This window comes from Capra hircus, chromosome 14 (assembly GCF_001704415.2).
Source record: "Capra hircus breed San Clemente chromosome 14, ASM170441v1, whole genome shotgun sequence".
NCBI classification, from domain to species: Eukaryota; Metazoa; Chordata; class Mammalia; order Artiodactyla; family Bovidae; genus Capra; species Capra hircus.
In genome coordinates, this window is record NC_030821.1 from 60322373 (window position 1) to 60335663 (window position 13291).

General features: G+C 41.7%; 1 protein-coding gene across 2 annotated transcripts in view; it reads left to right on the top strand.

Moving 5' to 3' along the window:
• Positions 1-12867, top strand: part of OPRK1 (opioid receptor kappa 1) — a 30699-nt gene extending 17832 nt beyond the window's left edge. The window contains 1 exon segment of one of the 2 annotated variants that reach the window (NM_001314237.1): positions 9276-12867. In NM_001314237.1, coding sequence (NP_001301166.1) covers positions 9276-9808 — 533 coding nt within the window. In that variant the 3' untranslated portion in view covers positions 9809-12867. 2 annotated transcript variants of the gene reach the window in all.

Sequence of the window (13291 nt, forward strand, 5' to 3'; positions counted from 1 at the left end):
CATGTATAGAAGAAAAGCCAAAAGCCAACAGAAATATAATGCCTAAATTCATGGAAAATGAGAAAGAAAACAATTTGCATTCCCTCCTTTGTCTAACACAAGATGCGATGATGGCGTGACCAGAACACAGACACCATCCTATCCCCTACTTAGAAAGTGCTTATGGAACCTGGAGGGGTGAGGACAAAGTAAGGAACCACAGGCATGTGGATTTTTAAAATACAATTTTGTCGCATCCTGGCAATTCTAAGATAGACTTTGCTCCTCTTTTTCCTCCCTTAAAAGGGTCCTAAGTCATTAAAGTCATAGGTTGCCTCTTCACTCTTTTTCCTAAGGGGTTAATTTCCATGGCAACTTTATTTGGTGGTGGTTGTTGTTCAGTCATTAAGTCATGTTCACCTCTTTTGTGACCCCATGGACTGCAGCGTGTCAGGCACCTCTGTCCATGGAATTCTCCAGGCAAGAGTATTGGAGTGGGTTGCTATTTCTTTCTGCAGGGGATCTTCCCAACCCAGGAATCAAATCCATGTCTCCTGCATTGGCAGGTGGGTTCTTTACCACTGAGCCCACAGGGAAGCCTTCTTCTGAAGGTAAGTCATTCAAAATCAGGGTCACAATGGATGATAGTACAGATGAGCAAAGCCATCAAACTTTGGACTCATTGCTTCTCACCCCATGCAGACAGGACTTGATGTTTTCTCTGTATTTCCAGGACAGTGCTTCTGACTCTGGGATGCATGTTAGAATCACCTGGAAGTTTACCTGCTGCCTGGGTCCCTCTCTGGAGGGTTCAGTCTAATTGATCTGAGGCACAGTCTGGGTGTCAAGAGTTTTAAGATTTCCCCAGATGACTCTGACCTACAGCCAAGGCGAGAACTTCTACTCTAGGAATTTAGCTTTACTAGTGAAAGATAAAGCTATGAAAATATGTTTGTTTTGATATAAAACACTGAGGTGAGGGGAGCTATTTATTGCTTTCAGTTCAGTTCAATTCAGTCGCTCAGTCGTGTCCGATTCTTTGCTACCCATGAATCGCAGCACGCCAGGCCTCCCTGTCCATCACCAACTCCTTGAGTTCACTCAGACTCACATCCATCGAGTCGATGATGCCATCCAGTCATCTCATCCTCGGTCATCCCCTTTTCCTCCTGCCCCCAATCCCTCCCAGCATCAGAGTCTTTTCCAATGAGTCAACTCTTTGCATGAGGTGGCCAAAGTATTGGACTTTCAGCTTTAGCATCATTCCTTCCAAAGAAATCCCAGGGTTGATCTCCTTCAGAATGGACTGGTTGGATCTCCTTTCAGTCCAAGGGACTCTCAAGAGTCTTCTCCAACAGCACAGTTCAAAAGCATCAATTCTTCGGTGCTCAGCTTTCTTCACAGTCCAACTCTCACATCCATACATGACCACAGGAAAAACCATAGCCTTGAATAGACGGACCTTTGTGGCAAAGTAATGTCTCTACTTTTGAATATGCTATCTAGGTTGGTCATAACTTTCCTTCCAAGGAGTAAGCGTCTTTTAATTTCATGGCTGCAATCACCATCTGCAGTGGTTTTGGAGCCCCCCAAAATAAAGTCTGACACTGTTCCCACTGTTTCCCCATCTATTTGCTATGAAGTGATGGGACCAGATGCCATGATCTTCGTTTTCTGAATGTTGAGCTTTAAGCCAACTTTTTCGCTCTCCTCTTTCACTTTCATCAAGAGGCTTTTGAGTTCCTCTTCACTTTCTGCCGTAAGGGTGGTGTCATCTGCATATCTGAGGTTATTAATATTTCTCCCAGCAATCTTGATTCCAGCTTGTGCTCTTCCAGCCCAGCGTTTCTCATGATGTACTCTACGTATAAGTTAAATAAGCAGGGTGACAATATACAGCCTTGACATACTCCTTTTCCTATTTGGAACCAGTCTGTTGTTCCATGTCCAGTAGCAGGTGTCTAAATGCTCCAGGTTATGAGAGAGGTTCATGACACCTGTGAGTACAGATAAGCAGAGACTTTCCAGGTCGTAGTGAAAAGGCAGATGCTAAAACCATACCTTCTCCTGCATGGTACACATTTTTAAATGAAGCATCATCTTTTTTCTTTTAAAATGAATTTACAATGTAAATACCACAGATGTTAAGCTATCAGTACAGTATACACAGGCAAAGTCGTATCCGACTCTTTGTGACCCCATGGACTGTAGCCCACCAGGCTCCTCTGTCCATGGAATTCTCTAGGCAAGAATACTGGAGTAGGTTGCCATTCCCTTCTCCAGGGAATCTTCCCGATCCGGGGATCAAACCCAGGATCTCCTGCGTTGCAAGCAGATTCTTTACTACCTGAGCCACCAAGAATGCCCTTTCACACACAGGCAGAGGAACCACAGTGGACCCCTAAAACCTGTAAAATCCTCCTCCTGTTCCCTTAATGCAAGATATAAAGACGTTTCCTATCTAACATCTCTTTCCTGTTGAAGGAAATCTGATAGATTTTCCCGTCAAAACCTATTATTCTTTCTAAAGTTCAAGCTGGTTGGCTCCCCATTAAGTATAAAAGTGATTTGTTTAGACAAAAATGAAGTTAAGGTGGCTATGAGCTCAGATGTCAGATATACATTTGTTTACCTAGCTCTGTTAAAGCATATATTTTAAACCATTCTGCATAGTATGTCAGGTTATAGGCTGCTCTTGTATCATTTCCTGAATACATTTCTAAATTCTTGTTATGATTAAGGCACTATTGCAGTCACTGCTGGATTATACAAGGATAACAACAATCACATAGAACAAAGGAGCAGAACTGAAGAGTTTTAAACCCCCACATAAGAGTTATATCCCTTCCTTTGCCAATCAGTAGCTGAGAAAGGTTTAGGTCCTATGTAACCATCTGTGAGCTTATCTAAAAAACTGTAATCTAGACATATGGGCAATACAAGAAAGGAGAGTTAATCCTGTTATGGTATAGGTTCAACCTAAACTCAAGGACAGCACTGGTAAAAATTACAGCTGCGATAATTTGATAAATTTTAAGAAATGCCAAGCTTTACTAGAGAAGAACTTTAAAATATGATTAATTCCACTAATTACATCAGAATATTATTAATTTAATTACTGCTGCTGCTTCTGCTGCTAAGTCGCTTCAGTCGTGTCCGACTCTGTGTGACCCCATAGATGGCAGCCCACTAGGCTCCTCTGTTCCTGGGATTCTCCAGGCAAGAACACTGGAGTGGGTTGCCATTTCCTTCTCCAATGCATGAAAGTGAAAAGTGAAAGTGAAGTCACTCAGTCGTGCCCGACTCTTAGTGACCCCATGGACTGCAGCCTACCAGGCTCCTCTGTCCATGGGATTTTCCAGGCAAGAGTACTATTTAGTGTTAATTAACCAATATGATTAATGGATATGAATTTGGGCAAACTCCAGGAGACAATGGAGGACAGAGGTGTGCTGCAGTCCATGGGGTTGCAGAGAGTCGAGCATGACTTAGCAACTGAACAACAGCAACAATTACACATAGGATTTTGCTTCTTCATGCACACAACACATGAAATAAAATTGCAGGAAACTTTTCTGAGCCTTAGGGGTTGGTGTGTAATAACTTAGGTTCAAAAGAAGATGCTCCATGAATGTGAGAAGACTGGGGTTAATAATAAAAGAAGAGAGATGGTTTTTCCCAGGGCAAATAAAGAATTGATTTTTACATTTCATGTTATACCTGTTGATTTAACCACTACTCCTGTAATTGTTGTCAGAAAATGACATTCTCGAGGAATTGGGTTTCAATTAGGGTTTTGAAAGGAAATAAAGATAGATGCGGGCTTTCCTGGAAGGAGCAGCTGTAGACGAACGTGTGCAGATGTGATGGGAGAAACGATGCACCGGTGTCAGCAGAGGATTAGTTTGTGCAGCAAAGAGGAGGAAGTGAGAGAAAACTAGTCTTGTAGGAGGGCTCCATCCTCTCTATGAGTCTTTTATTTTGTAAAGCACACTTGATTATGTGATTGAGAGACTGTCTCCAGACCCGCTAGCCTGCTCACTGTGGCGTGCTGCATCTCATGTGTGTCCAGATCCCTGGCAGACCGAGAAGAGTCCCCCAGGCCGTCTCCATGCTCTTGAGGCAGGGCTGACTGGCATTGGTGGTTCACAGAGTCACGTTCGTGGAGAAAGCTCACTGAAGGGAGCCAGGTGTCAGTGCATTAGAACACAGCCACCTGGACAGGAAGTCTCAACCAATGCATCTTAAATGCTTGGCTGCATCCATCTGGCACTTGACTTTTCTCGTAAGGGGGCTTTTCTTTAGCCCCAGTCTCTGTATCTGTTATTGGTCTGTTCAGACCAATGTCTGTGTCTTCAGATTCAGTCTGGTCGGTTGTATGTTTCCAGAAGTTTATCTGTTTCTTCTGAGTTGTTCAGTTTGTTGGCATGTAATTGTTTACTGCCACCTTCTGTGATCCTTTGTATTTCTGTGTTATCAGTTGTGATGTCTCCTCTTTCACTTATATTAATAATTTTACTTGTTTGAGTCTTCTCTCCTTTTTTCTTAGTGTAGCTGAGGTTTTGTTATTTTTATCTTAAAAAAAAAAACCCAGCTGTTTTTCTATTGTTTTCCTGGTCTCTATTTATTATTTCTGATTCATTCTTTCTCATTTCTTTCCTTCTACTAACTTCGTTTGTTCTTTTTCTAGTTCCTTACTGTGTAAAGTTAGGTTCTTTATTTGAGATCTTACTTTTTTCTTCATGTAGCTGTTTATCATTATAAACTTCTCTCTGAGAATTGCTTTTGCTACATCCCATCAGTTTTGGTATATTGTATTTCTTTTTCATTCATCTCAAGCAATTTTTGATTTCCCTTTTGATTTCTGTTTCCACTCCTAGGTTTTTAAGACTGTGTTGTTTAATTTCTACATATTTGTGAATTTTCCATTTTTTTTCCTGTCATTGGTATCTATTTTCATGTGGTCAGAAAAAATATTTGATGTGATTTTGATCTTAATTTGTTAAGACATGCTCCATGTCTTAACATATGATGTGTGTGTATATACGTATACATACTGTAGACTATTTCATGCACATTTAAGAAGAATTTGTCTTCTGCTGCTCTTGAGTGAAATGTTTTGTGGATGTCTGTTAAGTTCATTTTATTTTTAATTTTTTCAGATCTGCCATTTCTTTATTGATTTTCTATCTGGATTATTTGCCCATTGTTGAAAGTGTGGTATTGTATTCCTCTACAATTACTGTGTTTCTATCTATGTCTCCCTTTAGTTCTGTGTATATATACTTTGTATATTTGGGTATTCCAATGTTGGGTGCATTGTTCAGTCACTAAATCACTACTTAAATGATTTAAATCATTAAACATTTTTTAGTTCCTACTGCATGCAAGAGAAAGCTAATCCTCAGAGTTAAAAGATGTCCCCAAATTAAACATCAGCCCTTATGTTGCCTTGATTATCTTATCAGATTACTCTTCCATAATGACTACTGCACTGAGTCCATATTTTCAAGGATTTCCATGTGGTATTCATTTGTTTATTTAACAATTTATTCTGTTCAAACACCATATGTTCCTGCTTCCTTGTGTGGCAGGAATTGAATATTATTCAAGGCAGACTGGGTCCCTACCCTAAGATAGTTTACATTCTGGATAGAGAGAAAAACATTGGGAAAGGCAACATATTATTACAAAGAGCTACTTTCTGCTTTCTCTCTGGCTTCTGTCTTTGAATAATGATAAAAAATACAATGAGTATAGTATGCTGCTGCTACTGCTAAGTCGCTTCAGTCCAATCCGACTCTGTGCGACCCCATAGATGGCAGCCCAACCAGGCTCCTCTGTCCCTGGGATTTTCCAGGCAAGAATACTGGAGTGGGTTGCCATTTCCTTCTCCAGTGTATAGTTTAGAGGGAGAATATAAATTTCAGAGAAGAGGACTATTCAAATGGAGCTGCCTCTGTATAAATGTCTCTTTTACAATTTTATTTACTAATTTTTGGCTGTGCTGGGTCTTCATTGCTATGTGGGCTTCTGTCTGGTTGTGGCAAGCAGGGGCCATTCTCTAGATGCTGTGCACTGGCTTCTCTTTGTGGTGGTCTCTTCTGTTGCTGAGCACAGGCTCTAGGGCAAGGAGTCTTTAGTAGCTGCAGCTCCTGGGCTCTAGAGCACAGGCTCAGTAGCTGTGGTGCACAGGCTTAGTTGCTCTGCAGCATGTGGGATCTTCCTGGATCGGGGACTGAACCCATCTCTCCTGTATTGGCAGGTGGATTCTTTACCATCCAGCCACCATGGAAACTCTGTATAAATCTCTTTAAAGTGACATTCAAGCTGAAGTCGACCACAAGAAAGACACTGTTGGAATACACAGAATTTAAGCAGGAAAGAAAAAAAAGACTTCAAAGAAGCCAGATTGCAATGTGCCATCCTAAAAAGTTGTTAAATAAATACATTTTGAACTATGATAATAGTGGTGAATTTTTTGAAAGATGATTTTAACTGTTCTTATTCCCGTAAATACCAAAGCAAAGACTAAGAGAGATGCTTTTTGTTTCTTTTAGTCTTCCTAGTAATAGTATTTAGGACAGGAGCTTTTTAGGGAATCAAAAATTATAAGTTAATCTGGGAGTTTTCATTTACTATTGGAAGGTTTGATCTGGTATTTAGTTGATAAAAATGTCTCTGAAATAGTCATCTTCATTAATTGGCCGCCATGATTATATTCTTTGTGTTTTAAGCATGTCTAATTGAAATTCCAAGATAGATTTTGTTTTACAAAGGGATATATGATTCAGTTCAGTTCAGTCGCTCAGTCGTGTCTGACTCTTTGCGACTCCATAAATTGCACACGCCTGTCCATCACCAACTCCTGGAGTTCACTCAGACTCACGTCCATCGAGTCAGTGATGCCATCCAGCCATCTCATCCTCTGTCGTCCCCTTCTCCTCCTGCCCCCAATCCCTCCCAGCATCAGAGTCTTTTCCAATGAGTCAACTCTTCGCATGAGGTGGCCAAAGTACTGGAGCTTCAGCTTTAGCATCATTCCTTCCAAAGAAATCCTAGGGCTGATCTCCTTCAGAATGGGTTGGTTGGATTTCCTTGCAGTCCAAGGGACTCTCAAGAGTCTTCTCCAACACCACAGTTCAAAAGCATCAATTCTTCTGTGCTCAGCCTTCTTCACAGTCCAACTCTCACATCCACACATGACCACAGGAAAAACCACAGCTTTGATGAGACGGACCTTAGTCGGCAAAGTAATGTCTCTGCTTTTCAATATGCTATCTAGGTTGGTCATAACTTTCCTTCCGAGGAGTAAGCGTCTTTTAATTTCATGGTTGCAATCATCATCTGCGGTGATTTTGGAGCCCCCAAAAATAAAGTCTGACACTGTTTCCACTGTTTCCCCATCTATTTCCCATGAAGTGATGGGACCAGATGCCATGATCTTCGTTTTCTGAATGTTGAGCTTTAAGCCAACTTTTTCACTCTCCTCTTTCACTTTCATCAAGAGGCTTTTTAGTTCCTCTTCACTTTCTGCCGTAAGGGTGGTGTCATCTGCATATGAGGTTATTTATATTTCTCCCGGCAATCTTGATTCCAGCCTGTTTCTTCCAGCTCAGCGTTTCTCATGATGTGCTCTGCACAGAAGTTAAATAAGCAGGGTGACAACATACAGCCTTGACATACTCCTTTTCCTATTGGAAACCAGTCTGTTGTTCCATGTCCAGTTCTAACTGTTGCTTCCTGACCTGCATACACATTTCTCAAGAGGCAGGTTCGGTGGTCTGGTATTCCCATTTCTTTCAGAATTTTCCACAGTTCATTGTGATCCACACAGTCAAAGTCTTTGGCATAGTCAATAAAGCAGAAATAGATGTTTTTCTGGAACTCTCTTGCTTTTTCCATGATCCAGCGGATGTTGGCAATTTGATCTCTGGTTCCTCTGCCTTTTCTAAAACCAGCTTGAACATCTGGAAGTTCACGGTTCACATATTGCTGAAGCCTGGCTTGGAGAATTTTGAGCATTACTTTACTATATATGATTAGGAGAACATTAAGGTGTTTTAGAAAACATGATTAATAGAGCTGTTTCACTGCTTGAAAAATATCCTATTTTTGAAGCAGATTTTCCAATGTCAGAAGACACGTTTTCATTATAAAAAACTACAGCTTAGTATCATTCATTGTTTCTTTATCTGTAAAGAAGAATCAGGGCAAAAAGAATTTAGCCTGCTCTGGGCTCACTGGCTAGAGCTTGGGGAGGGTGGGTGGCCTCTGGGAAAATATTATAAAAGGTACTTGTCCTGAGTCTCTGCTCTCGCTAATATTATGGTCACTCCAAAGAGAATGCTGTCCAGCAAAGAACAGCTGAGCAAAATAAAGTCATTTTCTAAGTAATCATATATTTGTTTTCCCTGTTACATAGTCACTGTTGGCAAAAGTAAAAAATGTGTCTGATTCGTGAATTTCCTTGAAGATGATAATACTGACTCTCTTCTTCCTCCTCCCCTTTCTTCTGTTTCCTTTCGTCTCCTTTCCTCCTCTTCCTCCTCTTTCTTCTTCAAAAGTTTCCTCTCATGTTTCAGCAATGCTTTTAATCACAATGACCACCACTGGTTCTATTAAATCACAGCAGCTGGGTGGTATTTAGACAAATTTTGTTTACATGCTTATGGACCTACATAGTGATTTCCTGTAAACCACTTAAGGTTTTTCTGACAAGTTGGCTTTTGTTAAGTCGAATGGCTGGTTTTGCAATGTTTTATCATTTATTGCAGGTAGGAGAAGGAAATGGCAATCCACTCCAGTATTCTTTCTTGGAGAATCTCATGGGGGCTACAGCCTCGTTGGCTACAGTCCATGGGTCACAAGAGTCCAACACGACTTAGTGACTAAACTACCACTAGCTTTTATTGCCAGAGCCTTAGATCTGGGAGAATTGTTAATACATGGGTATGCAAGTTAAGTACTCCTGGGGTAAATTAACAGTGTAGCTCTCCTGAAAATAGTCGGCATCAAACCAGCCTCCACAACTAGATAATTCGTACTGCTGGATAATCTTATTTACTCTATAGCAGTGTGTTTGTTACCAGTGAATGGTAACCTTTCTGACTTCATTGTTCTTTGTGTGAAAAAAAGGATGGCTAATACACACGGCCCTCATTCCTAGCTTGGTGATCAGCTTCAGGTAATATCACCTCGCCATAATTGGACCTTTGTAATGAAAGGTATTGAAATCCACATTTGAAACCCTGGGCTAATGGATTTCCCTTTTGTGGCTTTGTCCCCTCCTGCAGACATGGAAGTCATCGAATGCTCCCTACAGTTCCCGGATGACGACTACTCCTGGTGGGACCTGTTCATGAAGGTCTGTGTCTTCGTCTTCGCCTTCGTCATCCCCGTCCTCATTATCATTGTCTGCTACACCCTCATGATCCTGCGCTTAAAGAGCGTCCGCCTCCTCTCCGGCTCGCGAGAGAAAGACCGCAACCTGCGGCGGATCACCAGGCTCGTGCTGGTGGTGGTGGCCGTCTTCGTCGTCTGCTGGACCCCCATCCACATTTTCATCCTCGTGGAGGCCCTGGGGAGCACCGCCCACAGCACGGCTGCCCTCTCCAGCTACTATTTCTGCATCGCCCTGGGCTACACCAACAGCAGCCTGAACCCCATTCTCTATGCCTTCCTTGACGAAAACTTCAAGCGGTGTTTCCGGGACTTCTGCTTTCCCATTAAGATGAGGATGGAGCGCCAGAGCACAAGCAGGGTCAGAAATACCGTTCAGGATCCTGCCTATGTGAGGGAGGTTGATGGGGTAAATAAACCAGTATGACTAGTCGTGGAGATGTCCTCTTACAGTCCTCCGGGTAGAGAAGAGTTCAATGATCTAGGATTAACTCAGATTACTACCGCAGTCTGAGATGGAAAGGGAGAAATTTTAACAAACTTTTAGAAATCTTGTGGTTCTGAGATCGCAAGATGCAGGCTGTGTTAGCGACTCAGGTCGGTGGAAACATCAGGGCCCTGGGGATGGAGCACAGGAGATCAGAGCGAGCAGACACAGCCCCTTCTAGGGCAGAGAAGTGGTGCTGACTCCCAGTTCCTTTGATGAACCAAGAAATAAGCCTTTTTCTTCTGGTTCCCTACCTTTAATTCAGGACCCATTCTTCTGAGACTTTCCTAGGCAATGTGGTGTTCAAAGCTCTATTTAGGAAAAAGAAAAATGCAGTGATTTCAGAGCTTAGTGGCTCTCCAGTCCAGACACAACTTCAGACAGCAATGACCTCGGTAAGAAGACCCATGTCCGGAGCCCTGCCCAGCTCACTTTATGCCAAGTGGACATGCATTTCCTACAGCTGCAGGGTGAGGATTTCAGCTTAAGACTCCACCCCTGGGGTGTCTGCTGTTCACGTGTAGCAGAAAATTATCCTGATGTTTACGAAGTTATTTAAATATACAAAAGGTATTTTCCGACATCGTTTAATTTCTTGAAAACTATGGTTGGTTTGTTTTTAGCATGCTCTTCAGACAGATAACCTCATGATAAAGCATGTCCTGTTGTTAAGAGACACAAAGTGGTTTCAATACCACCAAAAAAAATGTACAGTTTTATCTGTAAATAATAGTATATGTGCAAATAAGGAATGGGCTTGTCTTCCCACCAAGTGGCTTCCCTGGGACATGCTGATAAAACCCTGAGTCATTTAGGGCTGATGCAAAGATGCTATGCTGATGCATAAGCTTTTGTCTGGGATCAGCCATGTGTCACATACTCTGAGTCCCTTAGCACTGTCAGCCCTTTAACAGGGCTCAGAACTCATATGCTAATGAATCAGGAACTATTTAACTCACTCCCAGGTGGTAGCCTTGGCAGAATCTAGTTTATAAGCTGTATCTTTTTATGAACATATCACTATTACCAGATTCTCTCTGTTCATGAAAGGAGGGCATCTTGTTCATGTGAATCTTGAGATACTGTTTTGTGGCTTTTAGCCGGAAGTGAAATTGATCCTAATTGTGGGGGAATGAGGACATTATGTCACTCTCGGTGCTGGAACATAGCTGGCACAGTATTTGGTGAGGAGCACACCTGCTGAGGATAATGCTGGCAGGGGGCACATTTAGAGTAATTTTGCTAGAACTTCGAGATAACGTATAACTTCTTCCTCCTTTACCCGGAAACTTATGGTTTCGAGGTAATGGCTTTTTCTGCAGTTTGCCTGGGCAGAAGAAAGGGCTAATTTAGAAATAACACCCATCTCTTCTTTAAGCCTGTATGTTAGGGCAACACCCTTTGGAATTTATAGCGATGTGAAACGTAACTGCAGACGTCACTACATCTACAAGACGTGTTCACTGTGGACTTCCTACTGTGTGTGCACTCTACTTTTGCAAATGTACCTTGCATGGGAGGTTTTTACGTGGCTCCAGAATTTCACCGTGACGTGCGTGCTGAGTCGCTCAGTCAAGTCTGACTTTTTGCCACTCTATGGACTGTAGCCTGCCAGGCTCCTCTGTCCATGGGATTTCCTAGGCAGGAATACTGGAGTGGGTTGCCATTTCCTCCTCCAGGGTTCCTGTGATGATGCTTGTGTTCCAGATTTTCACAGCACCTAACATGGATGGGTGAAGACAGCAGGGCAAGGTTTTCCCTGATGAAAATGTAGTGTTTTTTGAGCATTTCTTAGATTTCATTGATTTTCTTAGGTGTCCTTGTATTCTTACAACACATAGGAATGGCTTGAATATTGGTTGACTTTCACCCCATGGCTGAAAGTTCTTACCATCCTGTGGGAGGGATATTTACATGGAGAGTAGTTCCAGGAAGAAATCCTGCTGATATGGAAAATAGGAAAACCTCCTTAAATTCACATTCCATGTGTCCTCGCAGCATCTTGCCATGACTGGAGTATAAATGTTAGACTGAACATTGTGTAGCTCTGAGCATTATGTAGCTCTTCATGGGTAAGTTTGTACCCCAGGAGAGAGAGATACAGCCCTCAATGCTCGTGAGGTCATGGTGTTCTAAGCATCTTCTTTGTCATAAGCACCTTTGTTCCCAGACTGGAAGAGGAGAGGATGGCTGTGTCATTTTAGGGCAGGATTTAAAGAATGATCAACTGAATCACATTTGTTAGGAAAAGTACCACTTACACAGATGTATTTCTTTGTCAAAAGTGTGTATGTATGTGTGTGCAAGTTGAGTGTATATGTGTGTGTGTGTGCATGTACCATGTGTGACTATGTGTGTGTCTGGGTCCCATCTCTTGATGTTCCTGTCTCACATCACGGCAAGGAGTGCAATGTCCGCTGTGTCTCCTTAGGACCAGAAATGAGTGTTTCTAACCTTGAATTCAATGTCCTCCATGAATTCTTTCCTCCCTGGTAAAATCTTCTTGGAGACAGGACGTAGTGAAGGGTCAGGAAAAATGCATAAGAAGGAAACACCTTACAGCCATGAGGATAAAAAAAACTCCTGCAATTCTGACCTGAAGGAGAGTAAGAACCACCATTAGTGTCTTGAATTACTCTTATGAATCTGGATGCATCCCTATGCAAAATTTGAGTCAAAACTCTAGGCTTATTATTAAAAAGGAACCATAGTTTGGAAAGATAGTTTTCAAAAATCAAGGAAAATTCACAAACATCTTAATAAAATGGTTTCATTTGATGATGCATTGCTGAGAAATGAAGTCCTTAAATCTGCATAACTGTTATCCAGGCAATTTATATATAGATGCTTCCTCTAGTATTGGGACATAAGATAAATAACTGGAATAAAAGGACTACATCAGCTGGCTTTAAATTAGAGCTTTTTATGGAGAAAACTGTGACAGGGTTGTATGTCCATTCAGTGGGGTTTGTTTTCCAAGCAAGAGCTGTTTGGAAGATTCAGCATAAATAGGAAAATCTTATCCCCAAAGGCCATGAATCTGCTTGCCCTAAGGCAGTTTTCTTCTCTGAGACAGGCATATTTGTATATTCTTTAATGTCTATGATTTATATCTTGTACTTTGTGATGATTATGCATTGTATATATAATTGTGTGCCTTGCAAGAAAATAAAAACTGTACCTGCTAAAGTCACAGCCTTTCCATTACTGTGCTCAGTCATCTGCTCTTTAATGGCTTTGCTGGTGCTGCACTTCAGCAAAAACAATGCTCACTGAATCTCCAAAACATAAACTGTTGCCTTAATTTTCCATCCACAACAATGTTGTGGACAGTTAATGGAAAAGAACATAACAGGTGGGAATCTAAACGGTGTGTGATCTTAAGTTGTGAAACCCACTTAGGGCTTCCTTGATAGCTCAGTT